Source organism: Cydia fagiglandana, chromosome 23 (assembly GCF_963556715.1).
Source record: "Cydia fagiglandana chromosome 23, ilCydFagi1.1, whole genome shotgun sequence".
In the NCBI taxonomy this organism is placed as follows: domain Eukaryota; kingdom Metazoa; phylum Arthropoda; class Insecta; order Lepidoptera; family Tortricidae; genus Cydia; species Cydia fagiglandana.
In genome coordinates, this window is record NC_085954.1 from 6212183 (window position 1) to 6235729 (window position 23547).

Sequence of the window (23547 nt, forward strand, 5' to 3'; positions counted from 1 at the left end):
TAAATTGTCTTATCAAATCTGGTAGTTTGGACGCAAAAATGACTTTGGCTCGCCGATCCCGCTTGATATTTTGACCGATCAAATGGAGATGACGCAAGAATGTCAATTTCATTTTCGCTATTAATAATATGCGCGTTTGGAGGCATTTTTTAAATTTCTAACGCTCGAATGACACTGTAAAATTGGTGATTAAATTGTGTACAGTCAGCTGCAGAGAGAGGTGGGGTTCCCGCATGTTACAATCAGTCTATGCAGGGGGCGTCACCTCTCTCTGCAGCTGACTGTACATGTGGACGTTTCACACCAATCTTTTTCCTAAACAAATCTGTCGATTTGATCATCCTGTCTGTCCTTAACAGTTGCCAACCCCATCTGTGACGTCCCACGGGTAAAGGTACCCTATGGCGGTTGGCGCTTACGCTATTATTAACGCCGCTCCAGTATTATTGTGGCGCTATGCGACGTAAGCGCCAGCCGCCATAAGGTACCTTTTGCCGTGGAAAGTCAAATTTGTAGGTTACTAAAATATTATCTTATTTGTGTTTTAGATATGTTATTGAAATTAGTATTTCGATTAATTATTTCCTTAAACACTTATCAATGTTTGTTTACATGTTGCATCAAGGATACTTGGACAATGTTATAATAATAAAGTTTATTGAGTTCAAATGTCAGTGTTTCAGCTGTAACTGTAATTAATTAATTACTATAATTATACATACCTACATATTTAGATACTTATGTAAACAAAACGCCATATTGAAATTGTCTCTGAATGATGAATTTACTCGTACTAGTGACTTTTGTTTACATAATTATGACACTTTAGTATGAAGTAAATCATTTACTTACCTCTGGTTTGTATTACCAGAGATATATATAACTTCGTATAAGATGAATAAAGTCTAAGGAAAAAACGTGCCTCGGAAATAAAGAAAGTTATTCTCGGATAGATGCCGCACACACCTTTAGCCTATGCTCGGCTAGATGGCGTGACGACACCGTTTCATATTTAACAATTTTAACACATGGATATCAGTGAATGAACATGGATCAAAATGATATAAAAATAATAAAATCATTTATCCATATACATACATTTTTTTGATAATTTTATATGTTTTCGTTTTGAGTTTTAGTCGTGTGTCGATAGATGGTAGTAAATTTACTGTGACTACAAAATTTACTATATACCTCTATACTATCTATTCCTTTTGCCTCTGGTTTGTATTATATTACTCAATTCTAACGCAAATTTTTATCTTTCACAGGTTCAAAACATGAAGATCATCTTCCTGCTTTCAATACTTACATCTTCCATCGTCGCGAAAACATCAAAATGTCACAGCTGTTTCATGGGAGTGTGTTACCAACGGACGAAAATCTTCGGCGGCACTGAAGCGACATCTACAGGCGATACTTACCAAATAACTGGACAACTTGCCGTTGATAGAAATAAGGAAAAAAACATACTATATTTCCATTATGTTAAGAATAATATAGACTACACTGGAGCATATGATTTAAACAATGATATAGCTTATACGATTGCTAATATTACCTTTTCATTTGCCCGCGCCGTGGCTCCTAACGGAGATGTATATATGTCTGGTCCTAAAGGTATTTACAAATATAATTCAGCTTCAAATACTACAGTTTTACACGGACTTAAAGATTCTACAGTTTGGCATATGCAGTACAAAGATAAGTTATACTACAACATTCATTCTGAACCGGGTTTGAATGTTTTAGAAAAAAAAGCTTCACCTATTTCAAGTTTAATGTCTTTTATGATAGAAGATTTTGTAATAGATAAATATGGTGATATATATTTTTTGGCGAACATGACTATATATCGTTTGAAGCATGATTCTAAAGAAGTTGAAGATTTAGTTGATCAAATATATATTTTAACTACAGATAGGAATGGAAATGTATATTTCGCGCACACTGCGACTTCGGGTATATATAAGATAGATTATTCTATAGATAGAATTGTAAGTGTAGGAGCCTTTGGTGGTAACGGTGGAACACCTTTGAAATTCGTGTTCGATAATTTAAATAATGTTGTATATCTTGATGAAGATCAGGCGTTGTATTTTCTAAGACCGACGTATAGAGGTTGTAAAGTATCTTCAAATGTTACGGGGAAGAGAAGAATGCTTAGTGTTCACGCTACAGATGTGTGGGTTGCCTCATAGGACCTTAAAGTCACAATATCTGAAGTGATAAAGCAATTGTACATATTTTTTAAATAAATTATTAAATTTTTTACTAAGTTTTTTAAATCGCCTACAGACTTCACTACATTCTTCTGACTTAGGTAAAAACCAACAATAACCAATATAACCATTACCAAATTATACTATATTCAATTTAAAAAAAATTAATTCAAAAGATAAACATGTAAATGTTATTTCAATTCGTTTTATTTTTAAAACAAAATATACATTTTTGTCATGATATATTTTAACAATTATTTAATTCTTAACACATCATACATACAAATTTTAGCATATTTTTAACAGCGATACGAATTTTTTCAACCGACTTTTTATTTCAGAACTTGTTTTAGGTTTAACCAGTTCGTAAAATTAACATACAATTTTTTATTTTATATGATATCCTTTACTTTAAAGCCCACAACGATGGAGGCAAAAAATGTGATTAAAAGTACACTCTTAATTCCGTGACATAAACCTTATATATGTGACGTCCCACGGGCAAAGGTACCTTATGGCGGTTGGCGCTTACGCTATTATTAACGTCGCTCCAATATTATTGCGGCGCTATGCGACGTAAGCGCCGGCCGCCATAAGGTACCTTTTGCCGCGGAACGTCATATATGTATATTTTTCTTATAACCTTAATTTAATATTTTTCCCACAGTCTTCAATAATATTTCAAGCGGACCCCAGGCTCCCATGAGCCGTGGCAAAATGCTGGGATAACACGAGGAAGAAGCCTTTAATAATTTTAATCCTTAAGTATTTAGACAATTATAAATCTAAACATTTTTCATACAATCACCAAATTTTACTCATAGCCCTTCAATCATTTTAGTAAAGCAATATTTTTGACCCAATATGTCCCAAATCCCAATCACCTCTGAGGTTAGCCTTAAAAAAATCTATTTCACATAGCCTTATTCTTCTTTTTTTTTTTAATTATACATTTTTATTTCAGCCTACGAAATATAAAAATATAATAATTCAAAACGTTGTTATTATATATGTCGTAGTCAAACTGCTGTTTTAACATTTCTATGTATCGCTATACGACATTACAATTTCATTCTTTGGCAATTGTCATTTCTTTACCATCAAAAATATTTATTCTGTTTGTCAAAAAATAAAACTACTGCGAATGCATAACTTTAAGCGTAATCGACTGCTAATTTGAGTGTTATATTCTTTAATAGAATGTATTTTGTGAAAATTCCGAACTATGTGATAGATTGCATATTTTTAGTACTAACCAATATGTGTAACTATAGTGTTAAATTTATCCTTTGCTTACAACGACGCTCCGCCCATATGGAGTGTAGCTTCTGCCAGAAGTTAAGATTTCTCCTCTGTCTGAAAAACGGAAAGTTTTTATATGGTGATTAGGAAGTCTAGCTACTGTATTGGCATTTATTTAAACTTAAAACAACATTATTAAGCAACACTAAATAAAATACTTTTTAGGTTCCGTACCTGAAGGGTAAACATGGGACCCTATTACTAAGACTCCACTGTCCGTCTGTCCGTCTGTCTGTCACCAGGCTGTATCTCATGAACCGTGACAGCTAGTGAGTTGAAATTTTCACAGATGATGTATTTTCTGCCGCTATAACAACAAATACTAAAAGCAGAATAAAATAAATATTTAAGTGAGGCTCCCTTACAACGTGATTTTTTCCCGCTTTTTTCGTAATAATACGGAACCCTTCGTGCACGAATCCGACTCGCACTTGTTTATCAACGATTATCATCTTGGCTAGGACCCCCAGGGCGCCAAGATGACAATCGCTTGCGCTACGACAGCGCTCTTCCATCACTCTCACTCTTCCATATTAGTGCCACAGTGATAGTTGCGTTTCGTTCGGTGCGGAGCGTAAACGATTGGCATGTTGGCTACGCACCATGGTATCAATTTAGTTAGCACATTCATTGCTGAGCTACGGTCGTAGCGCTACATCGTAGTTGATAACATGGGTTTCCCAGTATGTATCGAAAATGCTCCGAACAGGCATAACGACAACGTGTCGTGATTAGCGTTGAATGGGTTAAATGTTACGTACCGGGCAAGCATTCTCGTCTGGTTTCTTGTTCGCCATGGTCTCTGGATTGTACTCATGTTCCAAACCAAACGCCTGAAAAAATATTTTCATCATTTATCTTATATATCTATATTAAATGCTGCATCATCTATGACAGCGGTCGGCAACCCGCGGCCCGCCAACCTCTCGCTTGCGGCCCGCGAGCCTCCCTGGTCATTTTGCATGTAATACTGATGAACGACAATGTCTGCTAAAGTCACAAATATTACCAAAGTGCGGCCCGCGACATCTTCGTTAACTACTATGTGGCCCTTGGCTGCTAAAAGGTTGCCGGCCGCTGATCTATGACAATCGTTCGAGGAGAAACGTAACGCTGTCTCTATCGTACTAATATAGTACTAGTGCTAATATAGAAGAGTGACAGAAAGACATTAGCGTATTGTTTCGTTTTCTGCAAATGATCGCCATTTTGACTAGGCCCCCATCTAACGGTGGTATAGTAATAAGCATGTCTATTGGGCACGCTGGTTGTAGGATATGTATGCTTTTTGTAAGTATGCAAGTGCGAAAATTAGGAAATTACCCTAAGGAAAAGCAAAGGGAGTAGGGAACATACAGTGTGTTTTCTGTAACAGGAGCAATAAATTAAACTATAGGCTGTACTCCTCAAACTGACCAACATTTGTTCAGCAACTTTTGAAAATAACTCATGGTTTGATTTTTATTACACTTTAAAGTTTATTCTAAGACGCAATGCATTGCAAATTTTGTTATGTTAAAAGCGTGACAAGTAACGTCAAACACACTAATGTCAGCGTACATTAAATAGTGCCATGCCTTATGGGAAACGGTCGCAGAGATAGTTCAGAGCCGGAAACCGCTACCAACTTTTAGTATGTTGTTAGGCATGGCATTGGGTCTCCAAAACTGCCGGGAGACGGCGGCGCCGGCCACCTACTTCAGCGGAATGACGTCATCAAAATGACTCCCGCTTCGTTGCGAATATTGCATACTGCACCCAAATTATGCATAGCACATACACGTGTGTGGGGTATTAAATGAAAGCCAATTAAATATACTATATTTTATTTATACAAAGTGTATCAAAATATGCAACAGTTTATTAGAAATTTACAAAATAATAAAAATTACGTAAAAAAATATTCGATTATTTGGGTTTTACAACCAAACCAAAAGTCGGACGATAAAGCAATGTACTACAACATTAAAGATGACGTCTCAAGCCATACACTGATATCAATAAAATCAAAATTGGACCAAATATGTGGAAATTATGCATCAAAATGTAGATATTCGCCCATACAAATGCATAAAAGTTAAAAAAATCAAAATTGGTCATTTTCAGGATAATCCACATAAGCTTCTAGTATGTTATTAGCAATATGACCTGGAGTCTAAAACTGCCGGGAGACCATCGCTGTTGTTCCTCAGTTACAAATAATGACGTCATATAAATAATCACTGCCGAATTTCGTAAAATGTAAATTATAGCTATACCACGAGTCTCACATACACGTGAGTTACATGTAACGAAAGGTTATTAAATGTATTATGATTCACCTAAACATTGTTTGTAAAAAAAATGTACGGTTTCAGAGCTAGAAACAACGAAATACCACTTTTTATGGAAAAAGTAGATATGTATCAATTTTATAGCTAAACTAAAACCGTCAAAAAAATTTTGCGTATAACATTTGAAAAACTTGTTATTCAACTATATATCACAATTTAAATTTTACATTTCCGACAAAAACTGTGGAAGTTGTGGAAAAAAAACTAAAGCGCCCCAACAATTCTACCTTAATGCGCTCATATTATGCAAAGAATAGTTCTATTTATCGAGTAATAAATGAATGAACATTACATAAAATACATGAAAACGACATTTTCGAATGGAACCATAATTAAAAAAACAATAATTTACTTGATAAGTAAGCAAAATATTGTTTCTTTAAGTACCTAATCTCCTCCTTTCAAAGTCGGTTAAAATGTAGCTTTTGTGACCTGGGCTACAAAGACAAATAAATTGACACCTCATTTATCAAAATCAGTTCAGTAGTTTCATGCAAACGGTACCTACACATGCACGCATAGATAGCAAATTCTGCCGTAGTCGGACAAAAAATAAAAATTCAATAATTAGACCTTTACTATTATGGCCTGGCGTGGCTTGGCATCTAACGTTGAAACTCTCAGGCCGTAGATGTTAGCAGGCCTAGCGGGCGTCGCCTCGATGAGTTAGCAAGATGCCTTATGGAGGCTTCGAATGATCAGAGGGAGGATCAGAGGGAAAATTCTGCCAGCCTTCTCAGCTCAGCCTTGAAACCCTTGCACCACTCAATATTCCACTTTTATAAGAATACCCAACTGGCGCGAAGTGGCGCAGAATAGGGCAGAGTGACGCTCTTTTGTGCCAGAGGCCAAGATCCTCTTTGCTTTGGGTCACTGAGCCAGTGATGTATGTATGTACAAGGCTAATCGAGGCTTAAATATATAATAATGTATCGCATTAAGTGAACTGATAGGGCATTTACCTCGATAAGGCATTTTGTATTAGGCATGTGCCTACTTACTGGCATGTAACTTTACATTTCTCTAATAATGTAGCGTTAAGCCATGACAATAAGAGTCTATTTCATATTAATATTTACCGCAACTACAGCAGGAACTGCTATCTACGTATGTAATTATGTATTTTTTACATGAAACAACTGAACTGATTTTGATAAATGAGGTGTCAATTTATTTGTCTTTGTAGCCCAGGTCACAAAAGCCACTTTTAACCGATTTTGAAAGGAGGAGATTAGGTACTTAAAGAAACAGTATTTTGCTTACTTATCAACTAAATTATTATTTTTTTAATTAAGGTTCCATTTAAAAATGTCGTTTTCATGTATTTTATGTAATGTTCATTCATTTAATACTCGATAAATAGAACTATTCTTTGCATAATATGAGCGCATTAAGGTAGAATTGTTGGGGCGCTTTAGTTTTTTTTTCCACAACTTCCACAGTTTTTGTCGGAAATGTAAAATTTAAATTGTGATATATAGTTGAATAACAAGTTTTTCAAATGTTATACGCAAAATTTTTTTGAAGGTTTTAGTTTAGCTATAAAATTGATACATATCTACTTTTTCCATAAAAAGTGGTATTTCGTTGCTTCTAGTTCTGAAACCGTACATTTTTTTACAAACAATGTTTAGGTGAATCATAATACATTTAATAACCTTTCGTTACATGTAACTCACGTGTATGTGAGACTCGTGGTATAGCTATAATTTACATTTTACGAAATTCGGCAGTGATTATTTATATGACGTCATTATTTGTAACTGAGGAACAACAGAGATGGTCTCCCGGCAGTTTTAGACTCCAGGTCATATTGTTAATAACATACTAGAAGCTTATGCGGATTATCCTGAAAATGACCAATTTTGATTTTGTTAACTTTTATGCCTTTGTATGGGCGAATATCTACATTTTGATGCATAATTTCCACATATTTGGTCCAATTTTGATTTTATTGATATCAGTGTATGGCTTGAGACGTCATCTTTAATGTTGTAGTACATTGCTTTATCGTCCGACTTTTGGTTTGGTTGTAAAACCCAAATAATCGAATACTTTTTTACGTGATTTTTATTATTTTGTAAATTTCTCTTAAACTGTTGCATATTTTGATACACTTTGTATGAATAAAATATAGTTTATTTAATTAGCTTTCATTTAATACCCCACACGTGTATGTGCTATGCATAATTTGGGTGCAGTATGCAATATTCGCAACGAAGCGGGAGTCATTTTGATGACGTCATTCCGCTGAAGTAGATGGCCGGCTCCGCCGTCTCCCGGCAGTTTTGGAGACCCAATGCCATGCCCAACAACATACTAAAAGTTGGTAGCAGTTTCCGGCTCTGAACTATATTCCCATAAGGCATATGACTAAAAGGCAATATTTATTTAGTATGAAAAAGAGGAAGTCTAAAGGATTCATAATTTTTAAAAGTTGCTGTTCAAATATCAGTTTGAGGAGTACAGCCTTTAGAATAAATTTAAAAGTGGAAAAATTACTGTCTTGGGTGAGACTTGAACTCACGGCCTCTGGATCGATACTCCAGCGCTCTGCCATCTGAGCACACTTCCACACACTTCTTGAGCATTTTTCCACTTTTAAATTTATTCTAAGCTTAATAGCATCGTTCGCAGACGTTTCTGCTTGTTAAAAATTAAAATGAGTACAGCCTTTAGTTTAATTTATTGCTCCTGTTACAGGAAGCACCCTGTATACTATTTAAGGTTATATAAGGTACCTAACTACCGCATAGTGCGGTAATATGAACCGTAAAAGAACATTACGACATACCTGCAAAATATCCTTATTAGGATAATGCTCCGCCGGCCCGGTCTGAACGAAATGCTTCACCACTTCACCCCCCTTTTTGACCAACAGCGCCCCTCCAGTTTGCACCCAATCCCCCTTCAGATCCCCGCCAAGATCTAAACAACAAATCTACTTTAAAGAGGAAAGTGGACGACCGCTTCCGAACAGTAGTCCCCATTATCCTCTCAGGGAATTAACATTATGGATAATGTTCTTACATTATGGATAATTAACTATAGTTAAATAGATATGCTCTTCTGTTTGATTTTTTAGATTAGAGTAAAGAGGCCCACTGATTAACAGTCCGCCGGACGGTATCGGTCTGTCAGTTAGAACAAAATTTTGACAGTTCCGAACAACTGACAGGCCGATACCGTCCGGCGGACTGTTGTTGTTGGAGTGGCCCCTTTAGAAGCGAAAAACAAATTTTGTAAAATATCCAAAATATCGAAAAATTTCAAAAAGTAGGCTTGCGCCATGGTCACTACATCTTATAAAACAAAGTCCCCCGCCGCGTCTCGCGTCTGTCTGTTTGTGTGTTTATATGTTCGTATAAACTCAAAAACTTCAGAACGGATTTTCATGCGGTTTTCACCTATCAATAGAGTGATTCTTGAGGAAGGTTTAGGTGTTTAGTTTTTTAACCCGTACGAAGCCGGGGCGGGTCGCTAGTGAATATATGAAATTGTAGCCATGTGTAGGAATGTTTTTTCCTCAATGACAATATCCAGAGAGGATAATGGGGACTACATGGAAGAAGCGTTCGTCCACTTCCCTCTTACGAATTACAAAATAACCTTAAAAACGTCCAAATTCGGTAAATGGTCTGCCGGGCCGCTTTGCACGAAGTGGAGGGATAGTCGGCCATTTTGTACAATTATAGCGCCGCCATTTTGAAGTCCGTCGCCGACCGTATCGGTTCGGATACCTGGTTGGTTATATATTTTAACTTTTAAAACAGAATAAATAATAGTACTAGGTACAGAAGGTTCACTCTCTAACTAAACGCGTCTAACAGATATGACCGCTAGGTGGCGCAGCGCGAGCAGGCCTCCGTTCTGTAGCGGTGCGCGGCAACTACTTCTGCTAGACACCAAAACTGGTGTGGGCCGCATGTACTTGTAGCGACGCGACGAAATCGCGGAGTGAGCCACGCCTGCTTTTACTTATAATACAAACGCGTGTTCGCCTATATTCGTTAAACATAAATGTTACATCTAATTGCCACGTTTTTAATTGGACAATAAAATAATGCTAACTAGCCTAACTGCTGTTATTACCTCAGTTCTATTTAATCACGAAAGACATGTTGACATTCACAATGACATGTAATTCGTGATTAAACACAAACAAGAAGAAGCATTGGTAGCGTAGTGGTAAAGCGTGCAACTTTCAATCCGGAGGTCGTGTCTTCGAAGTAAGGAATGTAAGGATCGTAGAGTCTGTGTGGAAAGAGAGTCGTGGATTATATGGAAACCACAGACAAAACATCCTCCTCCATCCTCGTGTTCGAGTCGAAAGTGTCTTTGTGTGACGTCCGTGTCTTTAAACGGACCAATCACGGCGCGGGATTTCGCTCACCTCGTCCCGCGCACCCCCGCATTTTCGGCATCATCGGTTGCATGAAATAATTGCTCTAAACTCGTAATACATTTTACGACTCTTCTCTACCAATGAGTTTTCAGAAAAAACATCGCGTGGAAACCAGTCTAACTTCAATAAGGTTTAGTTTCTCCGCTGGGTTAAACAGGTCTTGCAGGTTTACGTATAAACTTGGGATTATATGGATTCACCGATTCGTAAGCCCACGATTGTTTTATGCGATAAACGCAGCATTACCCGCAATGAATTAGCCGCACACCCATGTTACATTAGATCATATCCAGAGATGTGAAAAATACTTTATAAAAAGTATTTAAATATAAAATACAAATACTTCCCTGATAATACTATTTCAAATGCAAAATACAAAATAGTTTTTGAATTTGTATTTGAATACAAAATACAAAATAGGTATTTTCAAAATACTTTTTGAAAATACAAATACTTTACGATAAAAGGTACTCTGAGTAGTGAATACCTAGTCTGAATTAAAAAGTATTACTCGGAATTTCAGAGTTGAAAAGACTCTCTTTATTCTTTGAAATCAATCCTCTATCTAAAGTGCAAATTTCTAGTTGTTTGCTCATATTAACCGGTAGGATGTAGGTATGGATGATGGTTTTTAATGGCCAACTTTTAAAGCATTAATTTGTAATGTTTTACAGCTAGTATAATGCCTCTCGTTAGTGTGATGAAAACGTATCGTTTGTGTTTCACCAGGGCAGAAAAGTTTGTCCTCCTCTCGTGCCTTGAAACCCTCGCAACACTCAAGATTCCACTTTTTTAACCACTCGCTACACTTGTGGTCATGTGCGACGTTACTAAACAGATTCAACAGTTCCATGTTAAAAGAATGAGAGAGTTGCCAGGATTGTAACATCAGAAGAAATTGTAACTCCTACCTACATTACCTACCTACTATAGTAGGTAGCTACTATTTTCAAAATACAAAATACTATAGTATAAGTATTTTGTATTTTGAAAATAGAAAATAGGTCCCAAAAACTATTTCAAATAAAATACAAAATAGTTTTCTTCAAAAGGTATTTAAATACAAAATACAAAATAGGTATTTTGCATTTTGTATTTGCATTTTAAATACAAGTATTTCAAATAAGTCACATCTCTGATGATGATATGATTCATATCATCTAACTAAAGTAAAGTATATGACACTATATTACGCGTACGCGCATTGTCATTATTCCTACATTCTGTTGACGCAAAGCAAGACGCAAGTGTTTAAAACCATGTTTAGGATTGGTTAAGAAGATTTTTCATTTAATTTTTTAATTTCATTTTACTTTCTTCTTAAATGTTTGCCGTATCTACGTTTACAATAAAACGCTCCCATGCTCTTTCCCTTAGAGATGGCCTCTCTCGACTGCTTCCACAAGAGTGAGGTTAAAATGCTGACGGTGTTGGACCGCTTGAAGCCCAACCGATAGTTCGACAGGTCTACGTAGGTCTGGCATTTACAAGACTCACCCATGCTCTTCCCCTTCGAGATGGCCTCTCTCGACTGCTTCCACAAGAGCGAGGTTAAAATGCTGACTGTGTTGAAACGCTTGAAGCCCAGGTTACGATAGGTCGAAAGATCTTCCACGTAGTACAAGTCTGGAATTCACAGGAATTCACATTACACAGTGTAGCAGATTTACAGTCAGTCGCAGAGTAAACTGACCCCCCTACATAGAAATTTATTAGAAGCCCCCCCTCCCCTTCTACTATTTCTACAGCTGACTGTACAAGTCGCGGAAAGTTTCCAGAAGATTGGAAATATTCACGGAAATTTCACAGGATATAAAGGAAACTGTCATTTATGAACTGGCGATGGCACGTGGCACATCAGTCATTAAAGTACAGTCACCTGCAATAATATGTTACACAACGTAGGCCGCAAAATTATTTGACACGATCTTATTCGTAGACCCAAAAGAGCGTGTCACATATTTTTGCGGCCTTCATTGTGTAACAAATTATTGAAAGAAAGAAAGAAAGAAAATACATTTATTTACGTCAAACCAACAACTTAAATTACAAATTTAATATCGAGACATAGACGTTAAATAGGACCCCCACTCAGCATAATGCTACGACGGTAAGCCGCAGCGCTGATTTTCGGTGGGGACCTAACTTATCACTTACTTAAAACTAATAACAAGAAAATTAAAATTGATAACACAAACAGGAGGAAATAAATATAATTGAACTAAAAGATAACAAATGTGTTGAGGCCTACCACCATATAACATAACAAAAACATGGGGATATAATAAGAAAAAGTTAAGAGTAAAGAAGTTAAATGTTTAAATTGGCCTAGTGCGAAAAAGAAAGAAATAAGGGTAGTTGATGGTATTAATGTCGCCGCTAAATATTTCGGTTTAAAGATATTTATTTCTCATAAGAAATTACATTTCACTTACACGAGAAATATGTGTATAACTAACTTAATATTATTTAAATTTATAAACAGTGAGCTCGGACATGGGTACATACCAGTTTGGGTAGCATTAATACTAATTAGCATGCAGCAGGCACATCACTTATTAACATAATATAAAAAATCACTTATTAACACTACATAATTATAGTTTACAATATCTACTTAATACGTTTAACGTTACGATTACGTTTTAATTACTGTTACATTTACATTACGGTAACACGCCGCTCAAAGAATTCGTCATATTTTGGGTGTTATATAATAGTATACGGTATTTATGTTTGAAACTATTGCAAGTGACCCGGCGATTAATATTTGCGACTATTTCTGAGGGTTATGGCACTAACTTCTACCCGCAACTTCGTTTTCGTGGAATAATAATTATGTTCAAAAAAACTATCCAAAAAAAAATTTGGCTGTTTCATACATTTTGGCTGGTGCATTTTCTATGGGAGGGATTTGAGGTTGGTCCCATAGTAAAAGTTGCTCAGTATAATCCGAAAACCTCTAAGCAAAGGCTAAATTCCCTTTGAATGCACTTATATTTTGGCCAACCTGTATATATATATATATATATACATATTATAAATGCGAAATTAACTCGTGTCTGTCTGTTACCTCTTCACGCTTAAACCGCTGAACCGATTTAGATGAAAAATGGTGTGGATTTGTTTCGAGGCCCGAGGAAGGAAATAGGATAGTTTTTATCAATCATCATCATACCACACAGACGAAGTCGCGGGCAGAAGTTAGTAACTCATATTTATATAATGATAAGTTGATTGACCAATTTATCATTGGTAGGTGCAATAATACAATAATAAAAAATATTTTCCGCTGAACTAAAGATAAACCTATAGATAAATTCCTATGTATATAAGTATGTATTTATCTAGTATGTATATCGTCGCCTAGCACCCATAGTAGCATAGTACAAGCTTTGCTTGAAGTTCGTTTTTTTAGTATTAGAAAAATACTACGTGTTCTTCTGTTCTTGACGTGGTTTTTAATTGAAAAACGCTTTTTAAAATCAGTAAGTATTACTTATGAAAAGCAAAAGACTAAATCGTATGTGATTCATAATTGTTACATATTTGCCATGACTTATTTATCAAAAGTGTTTTTTCAATAAAAGGACACGTCAAGATTATTTAGGTTCCTCTTTTGTAATGCTAAAAAAGAAACTCTAGTTTGGGGTTAGGTTGATCTGTGTAAGATGTCCCCTAATATTTATTTATTTATTTAAACCTGAGTTAACCGTGATATGCCCTTGAAAATTAAAAAGAAATATCAATAAAGGTGACCTAGAAGCGTTTTAATATTTAAAAGCGACTAACCACATGATTAGTCTCCAGACTTGATTGGTTATTTTCATTCTAGAATAGGGCACTTCAAAGGTGGTTATGTGAAAATTGTGTAATAGGCCAATCATTGTGTAGTTTACCCTAATTTCATAGTCTAGGTTTCGTTCTGTGAAATCTTTTTCCATACATGCTACGAGTTAAGTGAATTAAACTCTATGTCAATGGCAGAAAGTCGATAATGCTTTACTTAGTATGCACTTTCAACCGATCGAAACTTCTTTAAAGAAACATAGCTTATTAGTCTTTAAGAGTAAAAGTAAGTTATCCTCTAGCCGCCCAGAGACCTATAAAAAGGTCTCCTGTTCCATTCTAATTTGAACTCTGTGTTGATAAAATAAAATTTCATTTTGCTTGGCAAGGTTTGACGTATGGGCGGCTAGAGGTTATAGTAACCATAGCTCTTGTTAACAAAATAAATATTTAGTAGTTGTATACAAGTCAGTCATAAACTGTAGGGTTATAAAATTAAATTTGTATTAGTGTTTCTACTCATGTATGTACTTACCTATTACGTACTTGAGTGTTTTCTAAAGATAGAAAAAATTTAAAGTTTCGATATTTATGATATGACCGTAGCGTATAAGATTTGGTTTATACTGTCAGACTGTATAAATTTTGTTTGAATAAATAAAAAAAAATAAAAATAAAAATGATAGGTAGATGGGCATTTTCATTTAACTGTGTACCATTAATGGTCGGCTAGCAATCGTGACAAAACTGACGGTCAATGTCAAATTCCATACATTTTGTCAGGAATGTGACGGTTAGACGTTGCTGAAACACTTAAGAGCCCATCAACGTGCGTCGTGCACACTAGCGCCACCGCTAAATAATCGGGATTATTTAAATTTAACGATAGTTATTTGGACCCGGGTATGTCCTTAAACTACGTCCAGGACCCGGGTATGTCCTTAAACCACGTCCAAGACCACCGGTGGACGGGCAGCAGCGTCCCTCAAATTCGGTGTACTCGACTGCGATCGCCAACCCGCCTGCCAAGCGTGGCGATTATGGCATGCACCCCCCAAAAAAGGGGGAGGCCTATGTTCAGCAGTGGACGTCTTATGGCTGAGATGATGATGATGATGATTTAAAAAAGGGGGCCGCTATGTACTGTATTTTGTTGTATTTAAGTCCGTCGAAATTAGTCCGTCCGTATGCGTCCAAAGTTAAAACGGCCGTTTTTTGTTTCGAGTTCATAGATCGACGAATCCAGCAACATAATAACTAGTTTGATGTATTCAAAATGTACTTAAATACAAAATACAGTACGTAGCGGCCCCCTTTTTTAAATACCTATCGTTAAATTTAAAGAATCACGATTATTTAGCAGTGTGCACGTTGTTGGACTCAGTTGCGCTTTAACCTTTAACCGCCCATACGTGAAACCTTGCCAAGCAAAATGAAATTTTATTTTTTCAACACAAAGTTCAAATTAGAATGGAACACGAAACCTTTTTATAGGTCTCTGGGGGGCTAGAGGTTAAACTAAAAGTTAAAAGGAAAATGCCCAGATACCAGGGTGTCCACGTGTGACTGTAATCGGTTACCATCAGGCGATGCGCCTGCTCATTTGCCGCCCATATCATAATAAAAACAACAGTTTGGTTCGTTACCTTCACAGACAAAACATCCTCCAGACTGAGCATAGTCGCGCTACCCCCTCTGCCACGCATACGGTAATTTTACTCCATGTTCGAGTCGAAAGTGTCTTTGTGTGACGTCCGTGTCTTTGAACGGGCCAATCACGGCACGGGGTTTCGCTCACCTCGTCCCGCGCACCACCGCAAATTTGGCATCATCGGTTGCATGAAATAATTGCTCTAAACTCGGTCTAGAGGATTCCTAGTCTATGGTTACCTTAAACAGTAGATCATCTGTTCAATTTATTTTTTCTGATTAGGCTGAAACAAATAATAAAATACCTCCATCAAAGAAGTTCCCATCGACGAACTCCTTGGATCCCACCTCCTCCACCCCCACTCCAATCAGCTTGATGTCATGCTCCTTCAGAATTGGGGCTATTGGAGCCAGCTAAATAACAAAAATATATAAATAAGTAAATAGCCGGGTCCACATAGAGCGAGCATACGCGCGAGGCAATTTCCTCGTTTGTTGTATGGGAGCCCCACTAAAATATTTATTTTATTTCGTTTTTAGTATTTGTTGTTATTTCTATACTTCGTTTTTTTTAGCATTAGAAATTAGGTAAACAATCTTGATGTGTCTTTTAATTGAAAAACACATTTTAAAAATAAGTTACGGCAAATATGTAACAATTACGAATCTAATAAGATCATTTATATTCTTCTGCTTTCATAAGTATTCGTTATTGATTTTTTAAAGTGTTTTTCAATTAAAGGACATGCCAAGATCGCATACCTTCTTTCAAGTTCTTTCTAATGATAAAAAAACGAACTATAGTATTGTTTACTAGTATGTATTTCATATAAATTCCATAGTAGCAAAATCGTTTGACAATTCGAAAAAATAAACTGATTTGACTAGTACTCAAATACTCTATTGAGGGTTCTACTGTAAACTCAAAGACACATTTAATTACACTTACTTCTTTAGCCCAGAGCCGGCAGAACACGCAGCCCCAGCGTCTGAAGAAAATGATCACTGTGTTCTGGTCCTGCCAGAAACTCTTCAACTCCACGGACTGAAAAAATAATACAACTAGGGAACAAATCATTATTATTATTGAATGACTAGCGACCTGCCCCGGCATCGCAAGGGTTACACAAAACCTTAACTAATTATACACCTAAACTTTCCTCGAGAATCACTCTATTGATAGTTGAAAACCACATGAAAATCTGTTCAGTAGTTTTTGAGTTTATCGTGAACATACAAGCAGATAGACACGGCAGGATTCTTTGTTTTATAAGGTGTAGCGATAATTATTTTATTCAAGGCACCTAGCCTTTCAAAGATGCATATGCTGCCCCCATCTAGGGTTTTTTATACCATGTTGGTGGCAAACAAGGATACAGCCTGCCTGTTGAGAAGCACTCATTGTACTTTAAAGGCACCTGCAACTCCAGAGCTATTGACAATGAAATCCAGATATTTAAAAAAATATACCTTGTTGAAGGTATTATCTTGTTAGGTATATAATGAAACTCTAATGAAATACCTAATTTTTTCGTACAATTTTTTTTCAATGTGCAATATGAACAATGAATACCCCCTTTTTCATTATTTTGTGATTATACTTTAGCACATTATTATCACTTTAATTTAGAAAAATCTGAAACTTATCAATATCATAATAAAAAAAAGCCATTGATTTCTGGGTAACCATACACTATAAAGGATTTGTACTTAATCTAAGATAAACTTATCATACTTTGTAACATGTCTGTTTGATTGATTTTATCAAATAAATTTTAGGTGTAATATACACGGTGAACATGAGGAAACCGAATAATTTTAACAGCGCATATTCCTGATCATGTTTAGAGACAAAAATGTCCTATAAACTTTTTTGAAATTCGCCTAGTTTCAGAGATAGTATTAATAAAAAAAAAAACAAGTTTTTATTGATACACAGTGTAAAAGGCCTTTTTGATGGTGATGTTGCTGCTCTGGGACATAGTCTAAATATCCTTATTGATAGATGTCAAAAAAAAAAGTTACAAGTAACACTTTGCAAAAAGTAGGTTTTACGAAAAAAAAGTAAAAATCAATTTTAAGTGACAAGTTTACCAATAACATTTATTTTTTACGTACAAATACACTCAAAAAATAAAAAACAAAAGGAAAAAAAAATTTTTTTGGCGTAACTGACCTAAACTTATAATACATTCTTTCTTCTTTTGACCTCAGAAATGCGTGGTTAAAATTATTAGGTTTCCTCATGTTACACCATGTAGTTTGTTTTAGCATTAATAAAAGGTAAACAATCTTAACATGTCTTTTAATTGAAAAACACTTTTAAAAAATAAGTCATGGCAAATATGTACTTAGCAATATTTTATGAATTATATACAATTATTTACATTGTTTTGGTTTTCTAATGCTAAAAATAAAAACAAACTATACTACAGGTTAATCTAATAGTAAGATAAAACATGATAAAGATAATTAGGCTTTTTTGGCTGATTTAGTGACTATGGATTTTTTTTTAATCAGTTAATACAGATACTTAGGGCTTACAGAAAATTCCTAGACTGGCAACTTAGAAAAACTAAATCGTCTCATATATCAGAATCCAGAGACTTTCAGTATGGCCCACGTACAAGGAAGTTTAGGTACTTCTAACACAATTACTAGACCATTACTACTTGCAATCTAATCAGTAGTCTTGGCATCAATTACACAACTTAATTGGCTAACATCATGTATCATGTAAGGTATTTGTGGATGAACCAACAATAGGTACCTTTGCCTAACCGGTTTATCGGTCCTTGGCGTAAAAGAAAAAAATAAATAAATGGACTTTGATACGTCTTAATTATGCCTCTAAAATAACAAAAACTTTTTTCCATAACACTTGAATCTCTAGCTAATTACAGTTGAAAAACTTAAAATGAAAATAGTTGAAAAACTTACTTCCCCGCTTGGAATTCCTTTAACTTTCTGAGCACCGATTGCTGCGATGTCTACAGACATTTTGTTAATGTGAGGATAAACGTGTACAGTATTATTAGTAAAAAATAATGTGCAACGCCGAAAAAACGAGTGCATTAACAATTCTAACCGGACCGTGCTGTGTTTAGGTCTAGCCGACTTGCTTGCTGAAAGTAAATAAAACGAATACGAAGAAAATGCGAACTATGCGAAGAAACTTCATAGACTTGTCAATGTCAAAGCAAAGCTTTCAAAATGACTTTGACAGACTTGTGAGTAAAGTCCGAAATGTACTTGATGCATAGCCTTTCAAAAACCATTGCAATAATTTATTAAGGTCTCCACAGACTACCACGACTTATCAATAGAGTCAGACCGTGAAAAGTCTGCAGCGATTTTGATAGCCACTTGATAGCCCACGCAGTGCAAGTGTCATTTTATACGTCAAACATCTATGAGATTATGACGTGTAAATAACACTTACACTGCGCGGGCTATCAAACCCGCTGCAAACTTTTCTTGGTGCGACTTATAGAACACAATGAGATATAGTTTGTCAAAGGACTGTCTCATTTCAATCATAGACAGAGAGGATCATAATATCTTAGTCCTACACTAGTAATAGCACCCAAAAGAAAAGGATCAGGGGCAACTCGTTTGACGCTTGTCGACTTTTGTCTCATTCTAACTATAGTTGGTCAAACCAATTTGTCAGTCAGTAAAAACTATACTCATCCTTTTCTTTTGGGTGGTAGTACTAGTGTAAGACAAAGATAGTATGATTCTCTCTGTCTATGGTTAAAATGAGACAGTCCTTTGACAAACTATATATACTCTGGCGCAGCCACTTTATCAGTGGATAAAACAAGCATAAAAATGAAGGCACGGAGGGTTAATGTCAAGTAGATCTCCCATTGAAAATTTGAATATTGCGCTGTTTTTCACTAACAAGTTGGGGGTGTTTCAGTAGCTGGTCAAGCAAATCTTGTCAGTAAAAAAAGGCGCAAAATTCAAATTTTCTATGGGATGATATACCTTTGCGCCTACATTTTTCCAATTTGCCGCCTTTTTCTACTGACAAGATCTGCTTGACCAAGTATAGTTTCAATCTCAGTAGTCCGTAGAGCCCTTAAAGCTTTAAGGTAGAACGTCTCAATGAGAATTCTTATTGGTGGTTCCTGACTTCAAGCAGATATCGACTTGATTGATTGGAGGAAAATTGCTCCATAAACGCAAATCAACCAAATCAACCAATGACAAACAAAGAACTGTCAAAATATTGAATGACGCAGCTCTTCCGCTTGTAAATTTTTTTACCGTTTGGTGTGTTGCCAACTTGGCATAAATGATGCCAGACCTGGCATATTTTCACTCGCTTTAGCACCATAATTTTCTATTTAGCATCTGGCATATTTTTTAGTATAATTTAGTCTAAGCCAAATTTGCACCAACTTGGCAGCAACAATATGCGCCATCGCCTTATGTGGATCATATTTTCACATGAATTTTGACTTTTGTGGGCGGATGGACGTCGACAGACTATATATCGCCGTGTGCCTGCTATACGGCCACAATTCAAAATTTTTAATTTTCTGTATTATTGCAGATTCGTATTCAAAATTGTTCAATTTACGACCTTATTTCGAGAGCCATAGCAAAAAAGGTCTTTAAGAGCCTTTTTCTCACAAGTGGCCTTATGCATTTGACCATAAATTGTCAGACGATTCCCTGCAATACAGCCACTTACCAGTCTGCCGCCTGCTCCCGCGGCGTTCGCACATGAACTGAGGGACTACCGCGAACCACGTTCGACGTGTTGCCTTCCTGTCACACTTACCTACGAATTTATAAGTGCGACAAAGAGGCAACACGTCGAACGTGGTTCGCGGTAGGCCCTCAGACGGCCCTTTTGAGTTGTGGCTATATAGCACACGTTTTAAATGAAGCTTTTGAGTTGCGTCCTAGAAAATAATAATTAGTTGAGTTACACATATTATCGCGTACAGTGATCTTGTTCCTATCAAAATTGATAAAATAAAGGGATTTTAACTATTTTGGTGTTTTTATTTATATTTGCATGGTAACCTTTATCCAATAATTTTGTGTTTAAATTTGGCCGCATCCCAAAATCTTTAAATAACGTTTCTGCAATACGGCCACAACTCTAAATACCTGTCTTTAGGGCCTTGTGTCTTAAAAAATATACATTTCTTTTAAAAAGTGGCATGGTCATAAGGAGGGTTATATCATTCCGAGTAAAAAAAAGCTAAATTTTAAATTCATAGACCTAAAACTAAAGGAGTAAGATCCTATTAAACACCCTGAACTATACTCTCACAACTTTGAGACGCGATTTCTCGAAAAAACGGTTTTTTGAGATGTGGCAGTGTAGCAGGCACACGGCGATATGTGTAATTTTTTTAAAATAACAAATAAATGCAGTTAAATTGACCTCTGATGTTTTCGTGGATTGACATCAAGGCCTGTTCACTTCCTAAGAAAGTTATGTCCCCAAATAATTGCGCATGTGTGCGCCTTAAGCTTCTATGTGTGCGTTGGCCTCCGGGAAAAAGTTGCGAGTAATAAAAATAAAAACATTTTTCTACAGCAACATTGCTTCCAACTCTGATTTAAATTATCACGAATTTTATACAATATTAATCATAAAACGGGACTTAAAACGCTTAAAACTTAATTACATGCGATTAAGTTTTATAATGAATATTTGCTTCCAACTGTCTTTATCAATGTTCATAAAATATATCATATCATATCATATCATATTTATTCATCAACAATACAAGATTGTGTTTGAAATGCACATAAAATACAATTGCAATAAAATACACTAGAATAAACAACATTTGAAAATAATAATAACAATAATAGTAAGCACTATATAGTAACATATTTTAGCCATTATATATAGGACGACATTCAAAGATTATACACTAACTAAACTAAATCAGTATCAAATAACTCATCCAAGCTATAAAAACAACCTCTTAATAAGTATTGCTTCAGTTTTTGCTTAAAGATAGTATACTTGGAAATATTTTTCAAATGCTGAGGCAGTTTATTAAATAACTTAACAGCCTGATGTCTCACACAGTGCTCCTCAATTTGTGAAGTAGGGCGAAATTGAATTTTCAAATTTTTAGTGCGTGTGAGAAAACGCAGTTCCTCTTCTTCATGCGTTTCAAATCTTTGCTTGTGTTTGACAAGGTCCGTAAGCAGTATATGTACATATAAGCAGGGCACGGTAAGTATACCAAGCTTAAGGAAAAATTGCCTACAAGAGACCCACGGTGGAATGCGAAATATGGTTCTTATTGCCCTTTTTTGAGCGGTTAGAGCTCTGTTCACGTTATATCTAAAACTGTTACCCCAGAACATAATGCTATACCGCAATTTTGATTCAATTAGAGCATGATATACTATTTTTAGTTGATCTACGCTAATTTCGTCTCTGAGGCTTCTCAAGGCGTAGCAGGCAGAATTAACTACGTTTTCAATAGCTTCCAGCTCCTGTACCCAGTTTAACTTTGAGTCGAGACGTATGCCAAGGAACTTAACATTTTCAACTATGTCTATAGTGGATCCGTTCATAATGATGTGAAATCTGTCAGTTTTTTTGGAGTTTTGGTTAAATAACATTATTTGGGTCTTGTCTGTGTTCAAGCAGAGATTATTAATTGTGAACCATTGCTGGAAGGTGTTTAAAGCAAAATTAACTATTTCATTTAGTTCTACTACGTGATCAGCATGTATAACGGCATTGGTGTCATCAGCGAACATTATTATATTGCAGTTCGGCACCACATTGGAAACATAATTGATGATATCATTTGTGAATATGTTAAATAGCATAGGGCCTAAAATTGACCCTTGCGGTACCCCTCTGCCAACCTTCAATAGATCAGACTTAGTTGATCTCTCACAGCCGCAATGTATATCTTTGATCTCTACATACTGATTTCTGTTTTGCAGATAATTGCGTAGTAGACCGTAAGCTTTGCCCCTAACTCCATAGAAGTCCAGTTTTTTCAGGAGTATATCATGGTCCACGGAGTCAAAGGCAGAACTTAGATCAAGGAATAAGCCAACAACTCTCTTTTTACAATGGATTTTCGAAATCACATCATCAATTAAGTAATTAATAGCATCTGTAGTGCCTATATTTTTTTGAAATCCAAATTGTCTGGGGCTTATTATATTATTCTCTTCAAGATGCCTAAGAAGACGAGTTTTAATGATTTTTTCAAAGACTTTTGAAAGTACTGGAAGAAGTGATATGGGTCTGTAGTTAATTGGGTCTGTCTTATTACCTTTCTTATATATAGGCACTACCTTGGCTAGTTTTAGCTGATCCGGAAACATATTCAGTTCATAGCATTGGTTAAAAAATTGAGCTAGTGGTTCCGAAAGTAAATCAATAGACTGTTTAAAAATTGTGATAGGCATCTCATCACACCCAGATGACTTTTTATTTTGCATCAATACTACGGTTTTTTCTACTTCAAAGGGTGAGACCGGCCACCAAGTCATATCCTGGTAATGAATATTATTGTACAGCTCTAGACAGTGTCTTGCCGCAGACAAATCACCCGTAGCCATAGTATTATTTTGATCAAAACGATTGGATAATATGTTAGCAACGTCTTGAGGTGCTTCTATAATTTTATTGTTAACCTTCAATACAATTTTTTTGCGGTTTATGCCATTCGATTTATTCCTACGCCTATTTACAACATCCCATATGCCTTTAGAAGATCCCTTAGCTTGAGTTATTTCAGCCTGAACCGCCAGTCTTTTTGCGTGCCGAACTATTTTCCTGAACAAATTAATATATTTATCTCGGTAAACTAAAATAGAATTATCACAAAAT

At 35.7% G+C, this 23547-nt stretch overlaps 3 protein-coding genes across 3 annotated transcripts in view; 2 read left to right on the forward strand and 1 right to left on the reverse strand.

The window, feature by feature from the left end:
* Nucleotides 1-23547, forward strand: part of LOC134675911 (thioredoxin-2-like) — a 50345-nt gene that overhangs the window by 6354 nt on the left and 20444 nt on the right. The window lies entirely within an intron of this gene.
* LOC134676019 (ommochrome-binding protein-like) lies at nucleotides 1270-3164 on the forward strand. Its single transcript, XM_063534335.1, has 2 exons — nucleotides 1270-2729; nucleotides 2820-3164. Exon 1 carries the CDS (start codon nucleotides 1281-1283, stop codon nucleotides 2199-2201), a length of 921 nt encoding a protein of 306 aa, XP_063390405.1. The 5' UTR covers nucleotides 1270-1280; the 3' UTR covers nucleotides 2202-2729; nucleotides 2820-3164.
* LOC134676020 (prostamide/prostaglandin F synthase-like) lies at nucleotides 2412-18858 on the reverse strand. The gene is made up of 7 exons (XM_063534336.1): nucleotides 18642-18858; nucleotides 16651-16746; nucleotides 16007-16115; nucleotides 11760-11888; nucleotides 8652-8785; nucleotides 4286-4357; nucleotides 2412-3578 (listed from the first exon to the last, which is right to left on the reverse strand). The coding sequence occupies exons 1-7, from the start codon at nucleotides 18774-18776 to the stop codon at nucleotides 3561-3563; spliced, it is 693 nt and encodes a 230-aa protein (XP_063390406.1). The 5' UTR covers nucleotides 18777-18858; the 3' UTR covers nucleotides 2412-3560.